This window comes from Chiloscyllium punctatum, chromosome 9, assembly GCF_047496795.1.
Source record: "Chiloscyllium punctatum isolate Juve2018m chromosome 9, sChiPun1.3, whole genome shotgun sequence".
Lineage (NCBI taxonomy): Eukaryota > Metazoa > Chordata > Chondrichthyes > Orectolobiformes > Hemiscylliidae > Chiloscyllium > Chiloscyllium punctatum.
Genome location: NC_092747.1, coordinates 37,729,479 through 37,755,165, shown reverse-complemented (window position 1 = coordinate 37,755,165; position 25,687 = coordinate 37,729,479). Strand labels below are relative to the sequence as shown.

The 25,687-nt window shown below is 42.0% G+C and overlaps 1 protein-coding gene across 4 annotated transcripts in view; it reads right to left on the bottom strand.

Moving 5' to 3' along the window:
• Positions 1 to 4,015: 4,015 nt before the first annotated feature.
• The window catches only part of hsph1 (heat shock 105/110 protein 1), a 109,967-nt gene continuing 88,295 nt past the window's right edge, over positions 4,016 to 25,687 (bottom strand). For all 4 annotated transcript variants that reach the window (XM_072577258.1, XM_072577255.1, XM_072577256.1 and 1 more), the window contains 6 exons: positions 24,981 to 25,121; positions 22,088 to 22,213; positions 19,569 to 19,676; positions 5,861 to 5,980; positions 5,622 to 5,783; positions 4,016 to 4,662 (listed from right to left, as the gene is read on the bottom strand). In XM_072577258.1, the coding sequence (XP_072433359.1) occupies positions 4,444 to 4,662; positions 5,622 to 5,783; positions 5,861 to 5,980; positions 19,569 to 19,676; positions 22,088 to 22,213; positions 24,981 to 25,121 (876 nt within the window). In that variant the 3' untranslated portion in view covers positions 4,016 to 4,443. The remainder of the gene's footprint in view (positions 4,663 to 5,621; positions 5,784 to 5,860; positions 5,981 to 19,568; positions 19,677 to 22,087; positions 22,214 to 24,980; positions 25,122 to 25,687) is intronic.

The following is a 25,687-nucleotide window of genomic DNA, read 5'->3' as shown; positions in this document are numbered from 1 at the left end:
TTTATTAGTCGTTTGTTACCTACAGTAAGCTGACATCTTAGACCATTTTTGAACATCACGAAGTAGCAACAGATGCACCCGGAATTTAAAAATCTGCATATAATTGGGCTCATTTTTGGAAAGTTTAACAGGCAACTGATCTGCCAGAACGTTGATTTCAATTACCTCATGATAAAGAGACAAAGTAAGGACATATATAATGGGTGTACAAATAGCATACATAACAGTATATAAATAACAGTATGTGTCATCTATGAGATACACTACAACAGGGGAGGCAGTGTTGTGATAATGTCATTGGATTAGCTCTTGGGACATCAATTGACATCATTCCATGTCACGTGGTGGAATTTCAAAATCAATATATATGTGCAATAAAAAGTGTCCTAATGGAGACTTTAAAATGTTGTGAAAACCCATCTGATTTAACAATGGAAAGAACTGCTGTGTAGTCGACTTGTAACTCCCTTTGAGGAATTAGGGATAGGCAACAATGCTTGTTTAGCCAGCGACACTCACATCCAAAGAAAGAAGTTCCCAGCTTGGTGAACATACCCACAACCACAACAACCAGCACCCTAGCTACAAATCTTTACAGAAGCCTTGAAAGAAGTACTTACCAGGTTACTCCAAGAGTTTTCCAAGCACATGAACTCCACCACTCAGTAGAATACAAATAGCAGATGCATGGGAAGACCACTACCTGCAAGTTTCCCTCCATGCCAACCTGATTTAAAACTATACCACCATCCTTCACTGTCGCTGGATCAAAATCCCAGAACTACATTAGAATGGTGCTGGAAAAGCACAGCAGGTCAGGCAGCATCCAAGGAGCAGGAAAAATCGATGTTTCGGGCAAAAGCCCTTCATCAGGAATGAAAGCAGGGAACCTCTGGGGTAGCGAGATAAATGGGAGGGGGAGTGGGACTGGGGAGAAGGTAGCCAGGAGTACAATAGGTGGATGGAGGTGGGGATGAAGGTGATAGGCTAGAGAGGAGGGTGGAGCGGATAGGTGAAAGGATGATTGGCAAGTAGGTCAGGTCATGAGGATGGTGCTGAGCTGGAATGTTGGAACTGGGCTAAGGTGGGGAGAGGGGAAATGAGGAAACTGGTAAAGTCCACATTGATGCCCTGGGGTTGAAGTGTTCTTCCTCCAGGTGTTGGGTGGTGAGGGAGTGGCAGTGGAGGAGGCCCAGGACCTGCATGTCTTCAGCAGAGTGGGAGGGGGAGTTGAAATGTTGGGCCACGGGACAGTAGGGTTGATTGGTTGCAGGTGTCCCGGAGATGTTCCCTAAAGCGCTCCGTGAGAAGGCGTTCAATCTCCCCAATGTAAAGGAGACCACATCAGGAGCAACGGATACAGTAAATGACATTGGTGAATGTGCAGGTGAAATTTTGATGGATGTGGAAGGCTCCTTTGGGGCCTTGGATGGAGATGAGGGGGGAGGTGTGGGTGCAGATTTTGCAATTCCTGCGGTGGCAGGGAAAGGTTCCAGGAGGGGAGGTTGGGTTGTTGGGGGACGTGGATCTGACCAGATAGTCACGGAGGAAACTGTCTTTGTGGAAAGCGGAAAGGGGCGGGGAGGGAAATATATCTATGGTGGTGGGGTCTGTTTGGAGGTGGCGGAAATGTTGGCAAATGATGCGGTTTACGCGAAGGTTGATAGGGTGGAAGGTGAGGACCAGAGGGGATTCTGTCCTTGTTGAGGTTGGACAGATGTGGTTTGAGGACAGAGGTGTGGGACGTGGATGAGACGCATTGGAGGGCATCTTCAACCACATAAGAAGGGAAATTGCGATCTTTAAAGGAGGCCATCTGGTGTGTTCTGTGGTGGAACTGGTTGTCCTGGGAGCAGATACGTCGGAGGCGGAAGAATTGGGAATACAGGATGGCATTTTTGCAGGAGGTAGGGTGGGAAGGGGTGGAATCCAGGTAGCTGTGGGAGTCGGTGGGTTTGTTAAAAATGTCAGTGTCAAGTCGGTTGTCATTGATGGAGATGGAGAGGTCCAGGAAGGGGAGGGAGGTGTCAGAGATGGTCCAGGTGAATTTAAGGTCAGGATGGAATGTGTTGGTGAAGTTGATGGACTGCTCAATCTCCTCGCGGGAGCACGAGGTGGGGAGTGGTGCCAGTTTAACTACGGAAGATGGACTGTTCTACGTAGCCGACAAAGAGTCAAGCATAGCTGGGGCCCATGCACATGTCATGGCTACCTCTTTCATCTGGAGTAAGTGGGAGGATTCGAAGGAGAAATTGTTAAGGGTGAGGACCAGTTCAGCCAAACGAATGAGAGTGTCAGTGGAAGGGTACTGTTGGGGATGTTGGGAGAAGCAGAAAATGGAGGGCTTGGAGGCCCTGGTCATGGCTGATAAAGATGTAGAGGGACTGGATGTCCATGGTGAATATGAGGCTTTGGGGGCTGGGGAAACAGAAGTCTTGGAGGAGGAGGAGGGATTAGGTGGTGTCTCGAAAGTATGTGGGAGTTCCTGGACTAGGGGGGATTGGACAGTATCAAGGTAGGTGGAGATGAGTTCAGTGGGGCAGGATCAGGTTGAGACAATGGGTCGGCCAGGGTGGTCAGGCTTGTGGATCTTGGGAGGGAGGTAGAATCAGGCGGTGCGAGGTTCCCACACTAGGAGGTTGGAAACGGTGGGTGGGAGATCTCCTGAGGTGTTGAGGTTGTGTGCAGTCTGGGAGACGATGGTTTGGTGATGGGGGGTGGGGTCATGGTCGAGGGGGCGGTAGGAGGGGGTGTCTTCGAGCTGGTGTCTGGCTTCAGCGGTGTAGAGGTCACTGCGCCAAACTACCACTTCACCCGCTTTATCTGCTGGTTTGATGGTGCGGTTGGCTTTGGAGCAGAGTGAGTGGAGGGCTGTGCGTTGAGGGTGAGAGGGTGGAGTGGGGATAGACAGGTTGAGGCGGTTAATGTCTCAGCAGCAGTTGGAAATAAAGAGATCTGGTGCGGGTAATAGGCCAGCACAGGGTGTCCCTGTGGATGGAATGGGTTGGAGGCGAGCGAAGGGGTCCTTGGAAGGTGGGCGGGAGTCCTGATTGAAAAAAGTAAGCTTGGAGCGGAGGTGGCAGAAGAAGTGTTCGACATCACGGCGCGTATTGAATTCATTGATGTGTGGACAGAGGGAGATAAAAGGTAAGGCCTTTGCTGAGGACTGATCGTTTGTCCTCAGTGAGGGGAAGGTCTGGTGGGGATGGTGAAAACTTGGCAGGATTGGGAGCTAGGACTTGGTGAGGTGTGGAGCTGGAGTGAAGGGCGGAGCCTGTAACTGGAGGGGCGTGGTGGTAGGGAGAATGGAGGTGGAGTCATGAGCAGGGGTGATGTCCCCCTCAGGGTTCTAGGGGGACGGGATGGTGACAGTGGAATCTGTGGGGGGTGTATCGGCAGTATGCAGGTGAGTGGCGTTCGTGCGAGTGGAAGTGGTAGTGAACACAGCAGTAGGGGGAACGCAAGTCGCCGAACGTGTGATGTCAGTGATGACATAAGGGGCGGAAGTGATGTTGCGCATGGTCCATGTGAAATCATGAGAGGCTGAAGTAGCTGTGTAAGCGACCACGATGGGGTGGGGTGGGGGGTAAGAGAGTGATGTCATCGATCGCCGTGGGGATGGTAGCTGCACCAGCCTCATGGCTAATGGTGACTGAGTTGCTCCGAAGGCCGGAACGCCCTCCTTGATAATATTGTGGGTGTACCTCCAACTCAGGGACTGCAAAGATTCAGCTTATCATTACCTTCTCAAAAGGAGATTAGGGATGGGCAATAAATGCTAGCCTAGCCAGCATCACCCATATCTCATGCATGAATGGAAAAAAAACTATCCCAAAATAAACCATTTGAAGAGACTCATCTGGAATTTATTTTAAAGAACTGATTTTCTAAATTACTCTCAAACAATTGATAAAACAGTTAAGACATTTATTGTTTTATTTTGGATATTTTCCCCCCCAAATCTAATGCTGAATGTTTTAATCTGTAGTAGAAAGTAATACACAGCTTAATCTACTCAATATTTACTCAATTTATTCTAATTATTTGGGTCCCATCATCATCTTAATACTGCACAAATGAAGAAAATCAAAAAACAAATACATACATATGCCCAACTACTGCTGAAACATGCACCAGTTAGAACTTCATGCTTTAAATACCCAGATTGATGAAGCATAACTTTACAAAATACTTTGATGCATCATGCTCTGTAGATGACTAACAGAAATTTACAATTCCACAGGAATTTAACATTACCATTGTTTTTAAATATTTACCAACACATTGTACATATTAAATGGCTGAACTCTTCACTAGTTAGGTACTGAAGAAAATATGTTAGAAAAGCTTTTTTAGAAATGAATAGGTTGGGCATTTAGAAACATTAAAAGAAAAAAAAAAGAAATTTGTAGAGAGAAAATATTTATTTTACACCTCTACTGATCAATCCAAATCCATGTTGGTTGTCAAGCTCTCTCCTGGATGGCAGTGACCATTTTGGGAAGGAATTTCTGTATCCTTGGCAAGGCGTTCATTCTCCATTGGCTCTCTCCCTCCTCCATTTTTAGAATTAGTTTTACTGTTCAAGTGGTTTTCTTCTTTAGGAATTTCTACGTTTGGCTTGGGTTTAGTTACTATTGGATTACAGATAGTATCGAGCTCCTACGAAGAGAAGTTAAGAAAATTAACAAATATAAGTAACAATGTTGGTAAGAATGTTTTGATCTTGAGTATACTTCACGTTCAAAAAAACAGCCATATCAAAATCACATCAAAATCCTAGTAATTTGCTCATTGTTAAGATTTGGGTGTTAATATTAAACATTTCAAATGTGCATGTTGAGCCAATAGAAAATCATTGGGAGATACTGACCTTAGACTTAGGTTGGAAAATAATTTGTTGAGGTAGAAATAATGAAGCACATGCTGCACGGATTGAGAATTGGGACAGTAAAGTACAGCATAACTGTAAATCAAAACTACCTGATTATAAAAAAATGAACATTCAGGATGCATGGTGTTGAAAACATATGCGAATGCTATAGAACATGAGATGACCTTAAATTTGTAGTAGATAGTAACAGAAAGAAGACCGATTCAATTATTTTTGATGGTCATCAGCTATGTAGAATGCCTGAAACATGGCTGATAGATTTTTGGATGAATAAAATGCAGACTAACTGCACAAAGAGCCAATGATATGCAATTACAATAAAGGTTTTGGGAGTGATCACTGATCAGATACTTTAAGGGCCTGGCCTGTATTATCAGGGCAAGTTGGAAATTGAAATGCATTGGTCATTGGTGAATCAATTCTTAATGAGAAATTGCTTTGATCACCATTCCAAAGAGAAAAGGTATAGAAAGGCAAAGAAATTCAAAAAAAAAAGGTTGCCAGAATTATTCCAGCTCCAAAAGACAAAATTTCTCAAGATCTGCAGGGCATCCTATCTTCAATACAAGAATTCTCTGGGTGCCTGTCAGAGATCTGACTCCGATCCAATTTAGTGCAAAGCTTATTCAGACTTTACCTTGTTTTGTAATCCTCAAATTCTAATTACATGATCATAGGCATATTAAGTGTGTTTCAACATATCAACTTAATACAAAAGGGATATAACCTTCTGTTTTTCTTTAATCTCAGATGCATGTATTATAGGATCTTGATCAAAATTCAGTTTAGCCTGTGTCTCCATTGCCTTATTCATCCATTCCATTGTTTCATTCACTGCCTTTTCCACTTTCGCCATTTCAGAAACATCTATATGGTTATACTCTTCAATCTGTAAAATATGTGAATATTAATTTTCCTATCTGCTTCATTCACAAAAATAAATTGCACTTGTGAAATTTTGCTTACATTATTCCTGGATTCTCCCATTAGTTTTGCATAATATTGCAGTCTTTGTCTAAGCTCATCAAAGGCTTTTGGCCGTTTTTCATTCTCCAGATATCGGTGTTGAACTGGGGTACCTAACTTCTACAGAATTTTAAAAGAAGAAACGTATTTAGTAAGATGGAGTTGTACACAAAAATAGCTCAATTTTATACTATAATTTTGCAGCTACTTTTGATGTTTCAAATGAAATGCTCTGAAAAGCCACAACCAAACAAGAATACTTCAACTAAAATTTCATAAGAATCGTGAAATGACAGTGGCCTGTCTTAGGTTAATCGTCTTGTCCTGTTATGTTATCTGGAGCCAGAGCCTCCACTTAGTGCTTTCAAGTCACGCATATTTGGAACACTTTTTCCTGTTCCAGCTATTTCAGGCCTTTAATCTCGGTTATCTACTGTCCTATTCTTTAAAAGCATAACTTATGATTTCATTCTTTGTTCTAGACATTTTCCCTCCTTTATTCCCTCAGCTACTGCAAGATTACTTATTCTCCATTATTTCACTTTTGGTGTCTGATAATGCTGCCCTCTCCTTCAAATTCACTGTTCTTTGATAATCTTCAAACCTGCTTCCATTCAAGCTTGCCTACTATAAATAATCATAGCCGGTACTCAATCTTTCCAACTTCGGTGGTCTCTTTATTCCCGCTATTATAGCGATGAGACCATTTCAGTTAATTTGTTGTTCTGAAATCACCCACATTCTCACAATTCCTTTCAATTCAATTTGCATCTACATTGCTGAAAATTTACCAAGAGTCTGGCAATTATGTTTTTAAAATTCCCTATCAACTTTCACCCTCTACTTGCCACAATACCTTTGCAGCCTAATTTTGTGCAATTGCATCCTTAAGCCCATCAGACTTTGATGTTCCCAACTAAACTGCCACTGTTTCCCATCCTGGGTGCCCTTCTGGTATGTTGTAACATTCCTCCTTCGTATTTAATTTCAGGCATCATAAGCTTCTCTGGTGTACATCTGGTTCACCAGATATGTCGTGAATCCAGAAATCCCCCAGGTCTCACCCTTTTTTGTCACAGTTGCAGGTGAATCATTATAGGATCAGAGGGGTTAAGATTATCCTTGCTTTCTTACATCACTGAAATTGAACCCTATTGCAGAACATGGTAGATCTTACTGTCTGGGATAGATAAACTTCAAGATACCTGGACATATTAGGCACATGCGGCAATCCTTCATTTAAAAAAAAGTTAAATCCTTGAAATACTTAATGTCCTACTTAGCACACACTAACATGTGTACGGTACTGGACTATCCAACCAAGCTGAAATTCAATCATGGGAAGCTTAAAAATAAATTTAGACATTTATAGGCTGGGACCGAAAAGATGATTGTAACCAATTCCAAGTGGTTTCACTGATACCTTTCAGGGAAGGGAATCTATCACCTACCTTGAATGTAATTTTAGTGTCATTGTATTGTGGCAAGTCAAAAGACTGTACGGCACAATTCAAAAAAGGCAAGCAAATATTCAAAAAAAAGCAGTAGAATTGGTGTATGAGAAAAAGTTAGCTAAGAATATAAAAACAGATTATAATGTTTTTACAGATATTTCAAAAAGAGTAAGAGCAACTAAAGTAAGTGTTAGCCCTCTACACAATTTGGAGAATTAAAGATGGAAAACAAGGAAACGCTGGTTGAATTGTCAGATGATTTGCATCTGATACCACCTTGGAAAACACAAACAACATCCCAGGAATAATTCTGATTTCAGGGCAGAATCTTAAAGAAGTATGAGCGACATGAGCTATAGCATAGAGTGTGGCAGAATGGAGTGAGTAGCTCCGAACGAGATCGTCTCACCATTTCTTGTCAAATGTCGTTAGCAAACCAACTCGCTACATTAATATTCAGTTTGTAATTTTGCCAAATTTGTCAAACAAATTAGCCATTGAGAAAGTTCGACATTGACCCCACTCTGGTTTCTTGGAGGGTTTAACATCCCATACACAAACAACCTCCATACACATGGTATCTGACATCTGCCAGCTTTCAAGAACCTCATGTCCAATCCACTTATACTTTGATACTTCAATGCAGCACTAGATCTATTTTTAAATATCTGCAGCAAGGATAATGTGTGCACCAGGACAAGCACTCAGCTCACTGATTGGGCCAGGCTGCATCTCTGGTTTAGGAAAAATAACTGCAGATGCTGGAAGTCAGAAACAGAGATTACTGGTAAAAAGTCAGAGGTCTGGCAGCTGCTATGGAGAGAAAGCAGAGTTAATGTTTCAGGTCCAGTGACCCTTTTCTCTGGTTCTTCGCTCTATGCTACAGTGCTCACTCACTTTGACTCGACCTGAACATCAGCATTCCTGCCTTGCACTATCTTGTCTTGTCTTGCAGCACTTTGCCCCCTCATCTAGAAGACCAGGCTCATTTACTGATGTATTGCCATGTTGTTTAGCACAGAAATACAGTCAATAATACTTTTTTTGCCCACTTGTAGAAATTGCTGGCTGGGCCAGCATTTATTGCCTGCTCCTTGCTGCCCTTGGAGAAGATAGTATTAAGCTGCCTACTTGAACCACTGCAGTCAATGTGCTGTGGGTAGATTTACAATGCTGTTAAGGAAGGATTTTGACCCGGTGACAGTGCAGCAAAGGCAAAACTTTTAAAATCAGGGTGGTTAGTGCTTTGGAGAGGAACTTGTAGGTGGTATGTCCCCACATATCTGCTATCCTTGTCCTTCTAACTGGGAGTGGTGATGGGTTTGGAAGGTGCTGTCTAGATCTTCAGTGAAATTCTGCTGTGTATCTTAAAGATTGTAGCAGCAGTGTTTATTGAGCATCTTTGGTAGATGGGGTAGATGCAGTGCCAATCAAGCGGGCTGCTTTGTCCTGATGGTGGATTAGTGGTGCTGGAAGAGCACAACAGTTCAGGCAGCATCCAAGGAGCAGCGAAATCGACGTTTCGGGCAAAAGCCCTTCATCAGGAATAAAGGCAGAGAGCCTGAAGCGTAGAGAGATAAGCTAGAGGAGGGTGGGGGTGGGGAGAAAGTAGCGTAGAGTACAATAGGTGAATGGGGGAGGGGATGAAGGTGATAGGTCAGGAAGGAGAGGGTGGAGTGGATAGGTGGAAAAGGAGGTAGGCAGGTAGGACAAGTCTGAACAAATCATGGTGACAGTGCTGAGCTGGAAGTTTGGAACTAGGGTGAGGTGGGGGAAGGGGAAATGAGGAAACTGTTGAAGTCCACATTGATGCCCTGGGATTGAAGTGTTCCAAGGCGGAAGATGAGGAGTTCTTCCTCCAGGCGTCTGGTGGTGAGGGAGCGGCGGTGAAGGAGGCCCAGGACCTCAATGTCCACGGCAGAGTGGGAGGGGGAGTTGAAATGTAAGGCCATGGGGCGGTGTGGTTGATTTGTGCGGGTGTCCCGGAGATGTTCCCTAAAGGGCTCTGCTAGGAGGCGCCCAGTCTCCCCAATGTAGAGGAGACCGCATCGGGAGCAACGGATACAATAAATGATATTAGTGGATGTGCAGGTAAAACTTTGATGGATGTGGAAGGCTCCTTTAGGGCCTTGGATAGAGGTGAGGGAGGAGGTGTGGGCGCAGGTTTTACAGTTCCTGCGGTGGCAGGGGAAGGTGCCAGGATGGGAGGGTGGGTTGTAGGGGGTCGTGGACCTGACCAGGTAGTCTCCTAGCAGAGCGCTTTAGGGAACATCTCCGGGACACCCGCATCAATCAACCACACCACCCCGTGGTCCAACATTTCAACTCCCCCTCCCACTCTGCCAAGGGCATGGAGGTCCTGGGCCTCCTTCACCACCACTCCCTCACCACCAGACGCCTGGAGGAAGAACGCCTCATCTTCCACCTCGAAACACTTCAACCCCAGGGCATCAATGTGGACTTCAACAGTTTCCTCATTTCCCCTTCCCCTACCTCACCCTAGTTCCAAACTTCCAGCTCAGCACTGTCCTCATGACTTGTCCAACCTGCCTATCTCCTTTTCCACCTATCCACTCCACTCTCTCCTCCCTGACCTATCACCTTCATCCCCTCCCCCATTCACCTATTGTACTCTATGCTACTTTCTCCCCACCCCCACCCTCCTCTAGCTTATCTCTCCACGCTTCAGGCTCTCTGCCTTTATTCCTGATAAAGGGCTTTTGCCCGAAACATCGATTTCGCTGCTCCTTGGATGCTGCCTGAACTGCTGTGCTCTTCCAGCACCACTAATCCATAATCTGGTTTCCAGCATCTGCAGTCATTGTTTTTACCACGTTGATTTGTCCTGATGGTGTCAAGCTTCAAGCATTGTTAGACGTAAACCCATCCAAGCAATTGGACAGTATTCCATCACAGTCCTGACTTGTGGCTTACAGATGGTGGACAGGCTTTAGAGAGTCAGGTGGTGAGTTACTCATGACAGTATTCCTAAACTCTGACCTACTGCTTTTTTTTAGATTAGATTAGATTACTTACAGTGTGGAAACAGGCCCTTCGGCCCAACAAGTCCACACCGCCCTGCCGAAGCGCAACCCACCCATACCCCTTACCTAACACTATGGACAATTTTAGCATGGCCAATTCACCTGACCTGCACATCTTTGGACTGTGGGAGGAAACCGGAGCACCCGGAGGAAACCCACGCAGACACGGGGAGAATGTGCAAACTCCACAGAGTCAGTTGCCTGAGGTGGGAATTGAACCCAGGTCTCTGGCGCTGTGAGGCAGCAGTGCTAACCACTGTGCCACCGTAGCCAGAGTGTTTGTGTGATTAGTCCAGCTAAGTTTCTGATCAATGGCAACCCCAAGGATGCTAATAGTGATGATGGTAAAACTATTGAATGCCAAGGAACAGTGGTTAAATTTTGTCTTATTGGAGATGGTCATTGCCTGACATTAGTGTGGTGTGAATGTTACTTGCCATTTGTCAGCCCAAGCCTGGATATTGTTCAGATCTTATTGTATTTGAACATGGACTGCTTCAGTGTCGTGAATGGTGCTGAACATTGTGCAATCATCAGCGAACATCCCCAATTCTGATTTTATGATGGACACAATGATGAAGCAGCTGCAGATGGTTAGCCTAGGACACTCCTCTGCAGGAGTTACTGTAGGGATGTCCTGCAGCTGAGATGACTGACCTCCAACAAGCACAACCATCTTCTTATGTGCCAGGTATAATTCCAACCAGTCGAGAATTGCCCCTGATTCCAGCCTTACTTGGGCTCCTTGAAGTCACACTTGGTCAAATATGACCTTAATGTCAAGAGCAGTCATTTGCACATCACCTCTAGAATTCAGCTCTTTTGTTGGTGTTTGAACGAAGGCCGAAATGAAGTCAGGAGCTCTGTGGAGCTGACAGAACTCAAACTGGACTTGTCATTGATATCAGGATGGCTAAGGGCTTAAGCTTTTGCTCCGAGAATACCAGAACAGTAAGTCAAGGGCAACATCTGAGAACAGTCCAAGCTAGGTGTTTGCTTGGGACTGTCATAGAGTCATAGAAATATACAGCACAGAAACAGACCCTTCGGTTCAACCAGTCCATGCCGACCAGATATCCCAACCCAATCTAGTCCCACCTACCAGCACCCAGCCCATATCCCTCCAAACCCTTCCTAGTCATATACCTATCCAAATACCTTTTAAAATGTTGCCATTGTGCTAGCTTAAACCACCTTAGGTCTCTTTTATATCTTTCCCCTCTCACCCTAAACCTATGCTCTCTAGTTCTGGACTCCCCTATCCCAGGGAAAAGACTATGTCTATTTATACTATCCATGCCCCTCATGATTTCGTAAACCTCTTATAAAAAGGTCATTCCTCACCCTCTGGCACTCCAGGGAAAACAGCCCCAGCCTGTTCAGCCTCTCCCTGTAGCTCAAAATCCTCCAACCCTGGCAACATCCTTGTAGATCTTTTCTGAACCCTTTCAAGTTTCACAACATCTTTCTGATAGGAAGGAGACCAGAACTGCACGCAATATCCCAACAGTGGTCTAACCAATGTCCTGTACAGCCGCAATGTGACTACCCAACTTCTGTACTCAATACTCTGATCAATAAAAGAAAGCGTACCAAACACCTTCTTCTCTATCCTAGCTATCTGTGACTCCACTTTCAAGGCGCTATGAACCTGCACTACAAGATCTCTTTGTTCAGCAACACTCCCTAGGACCTTACCATTAAGTGTATAAATCCTGCTAAGATTTGCTTTCCTAAAATGCAACATCTCGCATTTATCTGAATTAAACTCCATCTGCCACTTCTCAGCCCATTGGCCCAACTGGTCAAGATCCTGTTGTAATCTGAGGTAACCTTCTTCGCTGTCCACCTACACCTCTAAACTTACTGTACCTCTTATGCTCGCATCAAAATCATTTATGTAAATGACAAAAAGTAGAGGACACAGCACCAATCCTTGTGGCACTCCACTGATCAAAGGCCTCTAGTCTGAAAAACAACCCTCCACCACCACCCTCTGCCTTCTACCTTTGAGCCAGTTCTGTATCCAAATGGCTAGTTCTCCCTGTAGCCCATGAGATATAGCCTTGCTAACCCGTCTCCAATGTCAAATGCCTGACTGAAGTCTATATAGATGACATCTACCACTCTGCCCTCATCAATCCTCTTTGTTACTTCTTCAAAAAACTCAATCAGATTCAGTATCCTCTCAAAACAGTTGAGGAAGCATAGGAAGCATATCATCCATCTTGACTTTTCTTTGTCTTATTACGGGTTTTTTCCCTCCTGGAATGACAGCAGGTATTACTGGAGTAAAAACTGGGTGACACACCTGTTACTGTAGATGCAGGTGACAAAGTGTTCCAAGCAAGTGAGCAGGCAGTGCAGAGAGCATACAAGGTTATAGGTGTTGTGAGTTGGAATGGATCAGAGTGAATGGGGAAGATGTTACAGGCAATAGTGAGTGTAGTAGATTATGAGCCTTAGTGGAAAGTGGGTGAGGTATCAGAGAGAAGATATTCAACCTTACCCTGGTGGAGATGTAGATAAAGACATAATATTCTTCCTACAGTGCTGTGCATTCCTCTAGATGGTTGAGACTACTTTACCCATGTGGCAACCTTGAATCAAACTGGAATGATCTGGTGTCCAGTCCTCCACTCCTGATCCTGAGGGAAGTGAAGTCACAGTTGTGCACTACTTCATTCAGCAAGAACTCTAGGTCCATTCCTGCAAGACAAAGCCCCAATTTCCCCCTGTATGCCATGTCCTGGACAATACCAGGAAGTGCGCAGGGCAGCAAAGGGCTAGCAGTGCTTGTACGCAACAGACTTTTAGAGGTGGCTCCTCCACTGAACATGTCTATTCTGTGATATGGAATGGCACTTCGTAAGGTCAGGCAGAAAATAGGTATGATACTCAGAGGGTTAGGTACAGCAATTAATGAGGAAGTTAGGCATGATCTGGCTAGAAAGCTCAATCAGTGCACCAACCCCGATGTGATTTATACTTAACCTAAAAAACTTTAAGATTCAGCCCGGAATGCTGAAAGGGATGAAGGGATTTAAAACAATTATGATCACCTCGGAAGGGAAACTGAAAGAAATTATTAGAACTTGAAAAGAAATATTGACAGGTTCCCAGGTCTTGATGGATAATTTTTCCTAAGGTCTTAAAAGAAATGGCTGCTGAGATAGTGGGCTGCATCAATTTTAAATTTCCAAAAATTCCCTCAATTTTAGAAATGCCTCAAAATTGCAAAAGAAGAGACAGAGACAAAGCAGGAAACTAGACAGCCAGCTTAACATCTCTCATACAGTAAATGCTGGAACCCAAGGAGGAGGGTAAAACAGGACAGTCAGAAAATCTAAATGCAATCAGACAGAGTCAACATGTTTTTGTTAAATTATGTTTGACTGGGATATGCAGGCTAGGTGGATCAGCTGTGGAAAATGCAGGGTTACAGTGGTAGAGTAGGGATGGTGGATCTGGCTGGGATGCTCATTGGAGAATTGGTGTGGACTCAATGGGCTGAATGGCCTACTTCCATACTGCGGAATTCAATGATTCTAAATTATCAGATGGATTATCAATTTCCAGAAGGAATTCACAAGGTGCCACATCAAAAGATTACTACATACAGAGTTCACAGTAAAGGGGAAAAGCATATTAGCATGGACACTGGATTAGTCAGTTACCAGAAAGCAGAGAGTAGGTATAAATCGGTCATTTTTAGGTTGACAGGATATAACAGGTGGAAAGGCCACAGGCATCAATGTCTTGACGCTCAATTATTTACAATCTACAATCATGAATGGAAGCTCTGCTGAATAATACCGCTGCAATTTTAAACATGCAAATGGAACAGGAGGGTGCAGAGGATCTCGGAATGATTCAAGTGCTAGAGACATCGTGATGGAGATACACTAAATTAGTGATGGACTAGTTCTGAAAGAGTAACAAGACCCTCAAGGATCTTCCTGAGAAAGTGTGGAAGCAGCTTGTTTGGGTGCTAAAATCTTGAATGCTGGATCCAAGGACCTGGCAGTAGTCCAGAAATGAACAAATAGTCTACAGGCCCCCCTTTGAGAAAAACATCAACAAGAATGCATCTTCCCATTCAATCGACATACCCCAGCTCACTCTCATATTTACCATTTCAAGGACCTCAAATCCATCAACTGCTGCCTTTACATACTGCTATTCAGGTATGGTAGGTATGTCAACCAAGTACTTTGTGCCACAGTCACTGACATTCTACCCTCTCTCTTTCCAGGATAAGGTGACACACAATGAAATGAAATCTTGTAGAACCAGCAAGGGTCAAGAGTGCCTGCATCTCTTGTGCACTATGGAGGAAAAAACTTTCAGAATTGGGGTCCAACTGTGAAACAGCCTTTGGTAGTCCATGTAGTGAGAATTCAGAGGGGGTAAAAAGTAGAGTTGTTCAGTAGTACTGCTTCTCATCCTCCTATTCATTCTGATGCTGCTATCTAGCATGAGGAGTTTGGCAGTCTACATACCATCTTTCACACCAAATGATGTTGTATTTTGATCTGATTGGGTGTTTGAAAATACACAAAATTTACACTTCTTCAGCCACATTTGTCAAAGGAACAAGAGAGAGAACAACAACATGACACATGAAAAGGCCTGTTTACTGGATATGACATTCCCAGGCAGTGGCCCACATACCGTACAGGGAGGAGAAAGTGAGGACTGTGATGCTGGAGATCAGAGTTGAAAAGTGTGGTACTGGAAAAGCACAGCCGTTCAGACAGCATCCGAGGAGCAGGAGAGTTGACGTTTCCAGCATAAGCTCTTCATCCATGGAGGTTACTAGAGAGAGTTGGAATCAACACGGTTGCAGTGTATACACGCACTAAGTCAAGGATATGGTTACTTTGATAGATCATTGGAGAATTAGGTCATTCGAGGAGTTCTGTTGCAGAGGATGCCAAAAAACACCACAATGGGAGATATATAGGAGAACATTTATGGGTTTGCACACCGAAATGTTGTTTGCATTGGCTGGCCTGCCAACTATCTGTCACTAGCATGAAGTTTGGAAAGTTTAGCTGTAATTTGGTAGGGGCATGGCACACAGCTTACCCTCTCTAAAGCCTCTGCTCTATCTCCCTGTTGTGCTGCAGAACCAAAGGCATTGCTGTTGCAGCATTTATATGGAAAGCTTAATCTTCTCTCCTCTCTGTAAGGTAATGGTAACACTAGGTAAATACAGAAACAAGTTCTCTAGGAGAAAAAATAGAAATTGCTGGAAAAGCTCAGCAGGTCTAGCAATATCTCTGGAGAGAAATCAGTGAACATTTCAGGTCACGTGAACCTTCCTTCTGAGCTATGATTAGCCAATGGGAGTTTTCGCTCAATTCCCATTGACTCCTGTTTTGCTGTAGTTCCTTGATGTCATACCTTGGTCAAATATATCTTTGACTCTTACCTCCTTTCTGGACTTCAGCTCTTTTATCCATATTTGCACCAAGGCTATAATGAGGTCAGAAATTGTGTGACCCTCAGGTTCAAACTGAGGAGAAGTTATCAGATTATTGTTAGCAAGTGCCATTTCATATTCTGCTGATAACTCCTTCTATCAGTTGGATGGTGACTTAAGAAATAGGAGAAGGAGGAGTAGGCTGTCCGGCACTTCGAGCCTGCTCCAACACTCAATAAGATCATGGCTAATCTTTAAGTGGACTCATTTCCACGTACACACGTTTTCGCCATATCCCTTAATTCTTTTATTCTTCAAAAGAGTATCTACCTTATTTTTAAATGCAGTCACTGAAGTAGCGTCAACTACATCCCTGGGCAAGGAATTCCATAGATTAACAACCCTCTGGGTGAAGAAGTTCCTTCTCCGTTCAGTTCCGAACTTGCTTCCTCTAATCTTGAGGCAATGCCCTCTTGTCACAGTCTCACCTACCAGTGAAAACATCTTATCTATTTCTATTTTAATCAATTCCCTTCATAATTTTATGTCTCTGTAAGATCCACCTCATTCTTCTAAATCCCAATGAATGTACCTACTTAGCCTCTCTTCATAAGCCAACCCCTCAACTCTGGAATCAACCTAGTGAACTTCCTGCCAGTACGTCCTATCTTAAGTAAGGAGACCAAATCTGCACACAGTACTCCAGGTGTAGCCTCACCAGTATCTTACCTCTCTTCTTTTAAACTCAACCTATTTAGCAATAAAGGACAAAATTCCATTTGCCTTACTAATTACTTGTTATAGCTGCAGACCAACCATCTGCGATTTATGCACAAGGACGCCCAGGGTCCCTGTGCAAATCAGCCTGCTGCAACTTATTACCATTCAAGTAATAATCTATTTTGCTGTTACTCCTACCAAAATGTATGACTTCACATTTACTAACATTGTATTCCATCTGCCAGATCTTTGCCCACTCATGCAATGTATCTATATTCCTCTGCTGAGTTTCACAGTCTTCTGCACACTTTGCTCTACCATTCATCTTGGTGTCATCGGCAAATTTTGACATCATACAAGGGTTCCCCAACTCTAAATCTTCTATATAAATTGTTAATAATTGTGGTCCCAACATTGATCCCTGGGGCACACCACTGGTCACTGAGTGCCAGCCAGAATAGCACTCATTTATCCCTACTTTTTGCTTCCTGTCAGTCAACCAATCCTCTATCCATGCTAATACTCTACCATAACACCATGCATCTTTATCCTATGCAGCACTTGTTGTCCTTGATCACGAACTGAATTTTAATTACTTAATCTACCAGGTGTGACTGCCTCCTGAAACAAAGCATTCAGGTAACTCTCTCCCTCCCGAATGTGCCGCAGTGTTTGAAGCTCAGATTCCAGGTCGTCAACTCTCCCCACTAATCATGCAAACAAGATGTGACTTCAAATGGAGTTATCCATTTTTGAAAACTGATTAGGATTTTTCAATAACCTTGTTTTATATTTAATTCAAATTATTAAAGTGAGACTGCTCCAAAATAAACAGATACGTTAATTTCTTCTTTTGCCACATTTGAGCTTTAAATGGAAAAAACTTGAAAAGTTTCCTATGACGGTGAAATATGAGTACATTAGAGAGGGTAATGAAGGAGAAGAGACTGAAGTTGAAATTGCTGTGGTAACTATTAAATGGTCAACCACTGGAGTCTGAGTGTAGGTATATAATTGTTTAAGTATATGCAGGGAGAGTTCAATTCTTCCAGCAACCAACACTTTCTACAGATGTGATCACTGCCATTCACAATGGGATCAGCCAGCTCCCACATCATACAGCTACAGCCCGTCATCTGACCAGCCATCGCTACCTAGTTAATTAGTAGCATACAAATTTGAGTTAAATAATTTCTAGTACTTCTCTGGGCTGGTCTTATTCAATTAACCAATTAATACAAGATAAAAAAGTCAATTTTTAATCAATCAACTTACCTTATCAAACCCACCAGGAGGTTAGAGGAAGGCAGCGGATGGGAGACACTACACATGTAGTATCTAGGTCAGCCATTACTCAAATATATTGCTGGCAGCACTCAGTGTTCACCTCTGCCTCTACTCCTGTGAAATGGCGGGACCCGATGCGAGGGGTGATTTAAAAAATTTTTTGCTCACCTTCCCGACAGCCTCTGGCTCGACGATCCTGCACCTCCTGCTGCTGGAACAACAATGGTGGGCCTGATGCTACAGGTGAGTTTTTAAATTTTAAATGACTAAGAGTGAACTGACAGGGTGTTGATTAGGTAGGTTTTATCTGTCCTGCTCTTTGGATAGGACATACATGGGCAATTTTTCATATTTTTTGGTAAATGCCAATGTTGCATTTGTACTGGAACAGCTTTTTGTATTCAATAGATTGTTCATGACGTGTGTGTTCTAATCTTTGCTAGCTACATGCGCAATATTCTGCTACAGAGCAGAGATAGGTAAGTGCTGAGATCCAGAAGTTGCGAAAGCAGTGTCCCACAAAGTACTTTTTGCTCCGGTTTTGACCTATACTTTTTTTTCAAAAAAAAAGACACTATCCTTCCAAGAGCCTCAAGTTATCCAACTATACTGGGTTAAGATAATGTTTTGGGCCTTGGTCATTCACACAGACATGCAGATGTTTCTAGCACTGGTATTCTGGAGCAGGAACATACCTGAATTGGTTTGGAAAGTTTTGGTGTGAGATGCCACATATTGCATTAGTTCATCAACTTTGTAACATGATCATTCTGGACCAGAATAGAGGATAGAACTTTGATAGCACAGCAGACATGACAGCACACACAAATTCGCAAAGTGTGTTGGCAAGTCATTATTATGTATGTTGAACAGGCCTGGGCTAGCATGAGCTGTGCAGTAATCTATTGTCTTATCTCCTCCACGTATTGTTTTCTTTTGCCTAAGGAGATGCTGAATTGTTATTGCAGTGATTCAACAACTGTTGTAACTCACAATGAAAGGCCAGTGTGTCAACGTTGGGTTACCTGGACTTACAGTTGCTTGGGACACAATGTTAAAAATCACAGAACACCAGGTTATAGTCCAACAGGTTTATTTGGAAGGACGAGCTTTCGGAGCACTGCTCCTTCATCAGGTGGTCAATTGGGACCACTCCACCCTCTCCTCCCTGACCTAACACCTTCATCCCCTCACCCATTGTACTCTATGCTACTTTCTCCCCACCCCCACCCTCCTCTAGCTTATCTCTCCACGCTTCAGGCTCACTGCCTTTATTCCTGATGAAGGGCTTTTGCCCAAAACGTCGATTTCGCTGCTCCTTGGATGCTGCCTGAACTGCTGTGCTCTTCCAGCACCACTAATCCAGAATCTGGTTTCCAGCATCTGCAGTCATTGTTTTTACCACAATGATTATCCTCAGGGTTTTTGAAAGCCATTTTCAAAGGTAGTGAGTGCCAATGCTAAAATGTATGCGCTATGCCCATTAATATCAAGCAAGTAGGTATTTGTAAGGATGGTAGTGGGACAATGCTCACATTGCAACCCTCAGGCCCACACTTCGCCGGAGAAGTAAAAGATCTTACCATTTTTGCAAGTGTTATTGGATATTATCAGCTTTGACTGAAAGGCAGAGACCAACCTTAGCACCATTGCATTTACTTAGTTAAGGTTGTAGATCAAAATGAATACTGGGACTAGTTATCTAGTCTTGTACATATGTTGTAAAGAAAAATAGCTACTAATAAATCCATCTAAAAAATAATTTTGGTACTTACTTTTAACTCTGACAACTTGTCAACATATACTTGTTTAGCTTGGTCTTCTCCATCTTCATATAACCAATTTTCTGTCTCAGACAACAAAGTTGAAAATAGTTTCTGATCCTGTAATTCAGAAACAGCTTGAATCATGAATAAAGAACTAGGAGAAAGTGAGGACTGCAGATGCTGAAGATCAGGCCTCCTCCATCGCCAGACCATGGCAACACGATGCCTGAAGGAAGAGCGCCTCATCTTCCACTTAGGAACCCTCCAACCACAAGGGCTGAATGCAGATTTCTCCAGCTCATTTCCCCTCCCCCCACCTTTTCTCAGTCCCAACCCTCAGACTCAGCACCACCTTCTTGACCTTCAATCTTCTTCCCGACCTCTCCGCCCCCAACCCCTCTTCGGCCTATCACCCTCACCTTAACCTCCTTTCACCTATTGCATTCCCAACGCCCCTCCTCCAAGTCCCTCCTCCCTACCTTTTATCTTATCCTGCTTGGCACACCCTCCTCATTCCTGAAGAAGGGCTTATGCCCGAAACGTCGATTCTCCTGCTCCTTTGATGCTGCCTGACCTGCTGAGTTTTTCCAGCAACACATTTTTCAGATCATGAATAAAGAATACAGTATCATATGACAAATTTATATTTCCTCACTAATTATGCAAACAAGGCGTGACTTCAAATTGAATTATCCATTTTTGAAAACTGATTAGGATTTTTCCATAACCTTGTTTTATATTTAATTCAAATTATTAAAGTGAGACGGCCCCAAAATAAACAGATACGTTAATTTCTTCTTTTGCCATATTTGAGCTTTAAATGGAAAAAACTTGAAAAGTTTCCTATGACGGTGAAATATGAGTACATTAGGGAGGGTAATAAAGATGTCGGTGTCTGTTTGTAATTTAATGAACAATTTCATTTCTATTTGGGAAAAGGAGAAGAGACTGAAGTTGAAATTGTTGTGGTAAACTACTAAAAACCACTGGAGTCTGAGTGTAGGTATATAATTGTTTAAATATATGCAGGGAGAGTTCACTTTAGTTTAGCTAGAATACACATTGCCACTTATGTATATCTTTAGGCTCATTCTGTTTCGAATTCATCATATAATAAAACAGATGCTTCCATTCTTGGGTATCTTAATTCATCCAAGCAAAGCCTCTCACCTAGCTCTAGCCTGGCTGACTCTGGCACTGTTTGCTTCAACCTTTGTTTATTCTATTCACCCATCCCCTTCTGTCTCCTAACCAGTTAATCCTTTATTAGATTCCAAGACCTTTCTGGAAGATTCCTGTTGTTCCCAGCCTTCATGGTGAACCATATTCATCTTCTGAATCCTGATCTTTTAAATTAACTGTACTCTTTGAAATCATTATTTATCTCTTATAGTATCAAAGGGACAGTGACCATATAGATACAAAACAAGTGGGTATTAGTGAGTAGCTAATTGTCACACTTGAATTGTTGGTATGGGGACCAACAATTGATTCCCATTAATACTGTTGAGTTGGGTATATAAGCGACAAAACTTTGAAGTATAGTGAAAAGTGTAGAGGGGTGTGTTAAATTTCATCAATATATAGCTACTAATAAATCAACAGGATATTGGAATTGGTGGAGCCTTGGCAGGTGCAGTTTAATGGAGCAGTGCGAAGTGATACATTTTGGCATTTAGAACAAGGAGATAGAGTATAAAGTACAAAGGTAAAATTCCACAGAGGGTGCAGGAATAGAAAGATGAATAATGAAGTGAGGAATGTTTAATACTTAACAAAACACTTGTTTTGGCCTTAACTGAAAATTGTGCCCAATTTTGAGCACCCTACCTTTAGGAAACACGTGAAAGCTTTAATGATGGTGCAGAAAGGATTTAAAAGAATGGTTTCAGAAGTGGTGAGGCATAACTTGGCATGCAGTAAGTACTGAAGCCTGGCAAATAGTTCATTCCTACATGGGGAGCAAGAGGAAATTACCTTTCAAAAAGCTCTCTCATGAAGGCTATTGTTCATGACATCTTTGAAAAGCTACCACGACACCTTGAAAATTATGAAGGACTATGACCCTCCTATCTCCACAATGAAGGTGGCTGAGTTGGGAGTGCAAGATGCAGGCTCATATTCCAAATTAGTCAACATCTTAAAAATGCCTGGGTGAAAATTAGAAACCCCAGGAATAGGGTTGGGAACCCTGGAATTGAGATCCTCATGCTTTTTACAGCTAGGCAAAAATCCAGGTAATACAATTTAAATTCATGCTCCCAGTGATTTACTGCTAACAAATAAAACTTGTTACAAAGGTAGAACACAGTAGAAACTTAGCAGGCTTGGCAACATCCGTTGCGGGAGAAACAGTCAGCGTTTAAGCCTGGCATGACGTCTTCAGAATGCTGCACTTTAGTATTTCCTTTCCAAAAGACTCCCTCTGCTCCAATGTAGATTTTCCTACATATAGCTTTTCAGTTTGACCAGATGCTGTCTTATCATAACTGACTGATCTGACATCTTGAATGGAATGCTAAACTCACCTTAGTACTGATGAATTTTTCAAAAGGCCCACACAGTTTCTCTCTGAAGTCATATATGTATTCTTCCACTGCATTTTTCACGTGACTTCGCTCCTTTTCCAACTTATCCTGCATGATCATATCACCCTGTTTGGAAAGAAGTATGGTAAATATGGCTGAAACCTGCTGTGGGTAATTGTCCTGGCAGTTGAAAAAAAAACAAATTGATCCAAACAAAATACAAAAAACTAATCCCTGCATCAGGTTGGTAAAGTACTGTAGGACATAAATATTCCTTCCACATAGATAAAACCAGATTTTGTATCGGTCATCCAATCTGTTCCTTTCTTAGCATCTTTGAGACCAAGGAATTCAGCCAATTCTCAGCTACATGTGCAACTTAGTAATGCAGAAAAGCTTTTGTTAAGGTGATCTCAATAGAAATGCATGTAGCCAAACTTTTAGTACAAGAAGATTAAATACCAATGATAGTGACCTACAAACTTTTTAAAAATCCTGCAAAAGAAAGAGTGAGGAATTTGCAGAACCATTCATCATAGTTATTCAAAATTCTCTAAATTCAAGGCTTTTATCTATATATTAGAAAATCCGTCTGCCATATCATTATTAAAAACCAAAAAAAACAAAGGTATTGCTGCAGAAAATCCTTAGGGGAATGTTCTAGGCTTCAACAATGACCTTCCCTCTATCACAAGACCAGATGTGGGGACGCTCATTGATGACTGCATAATGTTCAATACTATTCAGAATCACAGAATTGCTACAAAGCAGAAGGAGGCCATTTAGCCCACTATGTCTGTACCAGTTCTGGCACTGTAACTTAGCATCCATCTCCTGATTTTTCCTTCTAACCCGACACATTATTTAATCATCCAATACCTTCAACTGAACCTGTCTCCTCCTAAATTCCAGGCAGTCACACTTCTTTGCAATGAGCTTCATCTGTTACCTATCCACCACCTCTACTAAATTACCAAATGCCTTTTAACGTTCCATGAAATAATTTCATAGAGGCCGGTATCCCATCACGAAGTCACCTTTTAGTTACAGGTGCATAGTAATTGACAGTGGTCCAGATTCCTCAGAGCCAGCTCTGACTGACCAGAGTCTCTGACTCTCCTGTTTATACCTGTCAGCCAGGGGTCCTTGATTGGACAAGCTTAACAGCCCAAAATCAGGGAACTCATTATCTATGAGATCCACCAGGCTGACCTTGTCACAATCATTATATTCTACACTATCCTTCTCAGTTCACAATTCTCTCAAGTCCTGTGCTATATATAAACTTTGAAGTTGGGCCCTCAATATCAAAGAAAGCAAAAAAGGTTTCAGTATTGGTACCTGGGGAGCTCCATTAAAAACTTTTTTTCCAGCCAGGAAAATACCTATTAACCATTACTTTGTTTCCTATCTATCAGCCAATAGAAACAGAGAGCACTGGTTAATGGGTATTTTTCAGACTGGAAGAGGTTTGATGTAAGGTGTTTGTTCATTTGTTTTAGATTGTTTTGGATTTTGAATTAGTAGAATACAGGATTTGCTTTGTAAGTATAAGGAGATATCATGATTAAGTTGCCATTACGTTTCTAATCCCAAAGATTGGAAAGCTTTTGATTTTGATTTTGCATAAATTCTGTTTGAAGCAGATGCAAGAACAATCTTCTCCTTAAGAAACAAAGTAGTTTGAAACATTTAGGTAATAGGCTTTCAGTGCAAGGATTTCAATTAAGAGCTCCAGGCCAGAAGTGTTTGGTTAAAACTCTAAAGCCAAGAAAGTCTAAACTCCGTTATATATGACTAATCAAAACAAAAGGCTATATTCTCATGATTGGGAAGTGAAAGAAACAAATATGTCAACCTAGCTAACAATGCTCACATCTGGTAAATGAACTTTTAAAAGAAAGAGAATTGGGACTATGTGAGAGTATCATAACCATCTGAACAATTCAGGAGAATGTTCTGGCTTTAAAGCTGCAGCCACAGTTATAAACAGAGTGAATTTAGATCGGAAATGTTTATTACCTGGACTTTGTACATGAATCCCTAACAAAGCCAGGATCTACAACTAGAAATAATGCATTGCCATAGAAATTTGCCCTCTTGACACTTATTCAAGATTCTTAGATGCTTTTTAATGTGCACCGTGGATTTTTTGTATTTTTGTCTAATGTGAGAAAAAACAAGCAAGCAAGCCCTATAGTCTTGCTGGCCAAATTAAAAAAAAGGAAATTAGGATGTCAGAACTTTGAGGAAATCTGTAAATGTACTTTTAGGAGTCTTAAAAGCAGCCTACAATTAGAAATTGCAGGTGGTTTAGGAAACCTGTATTCCAGAATTGCTGTACTCCTTCATTACTTACTTCAAATATGCAACCCTGTAAACTGCAGAGACATATTTTCCAAAGCATATATGGCCTCATTCATTCTACTAAACTGTACTATTTCACACTGAACAATATTGAAGCTTATTCACTAAAGTATGATAAACTCGTAAAATAGCATATCATATACTTCGTTCCAAGATCTCTGTTTTTATCACTCCAACTTGCAACCATTCACAAATTTATCTAAATTGCCCATATAAATGAAGAAAAATACTAACCTAAGCAATGATTCTTGTGATTATCTTTACATCTTAAGCTATTTTTAAGCTAATATGCAAATTTTTTCCTCACAGCCTTTGATTCGGCTTGTTCTAAACTTACTCACATGGGTGTTACGCTGTACACAGGTTTTATGGAGTCACAAAAAAATTGCCGATACTATCTGTTATTTCTTCAATTGCAATTCAATAAGGTTTAGAATATGTGCTGAGTATAATGTATTACATGTTTGAGTTACTTCCCTTAAAGTATAAGCGACAGTGATCAGAATAATTCCCACAGACTACTTACCTCTTTTTCAAAATACATGTCAAGCAAATCTTTCCCAAACTGCCAAACCAGTTTAGCTCCAATTGGAAGATTAATAGTCTTCAACTTAATTTTTGGCTTTTTTGGATCAGGAGGTTGATCAGTTTTCTTTTCAGTATTGGACTGTGGGTGCAAAATCCAAAACAAGTGAAATGAAATATAACAGTTACAACACCTTTATAACAAATTATATATTCTACTGGTCTCCATCTTCTACCACACATCCAAAAATACCTTGCTGGGAATTTTTTTGAAAATTTTTCACAACAATCTATACTTTAACTGCCTCAAATCAACCTGGCCATTAATTTACCTTTCAGATTGGTATTAACTTTTTGGAAAGAGACCTCTTATAAAAGCCTTCTAGCTAAGTATGCACATAGAAACACTTAAGAATATGATTAAATTGACAAACATAATTCATCCCATAAAAGAATAGGTGCGCAAAATAGTAAGCAAATTATTTTAAGACCCTGCAATAATCAACAATAATAACAATTAATAACTAGTTTTTCCTAACCCAGTTAGAGTCTTGGAGTTGTACAGCACAGAAACAGACCCTTTGGTCCAACTCGTCCATGCCAATCAGATGTTCTAAATTAATCTAGTCCCATTTTCTAGCATTTGGCCCATATCCCTCTAAACCCTGCCTATTTATATAATCATCCAGGTGCCTTTGTACCAGCCTC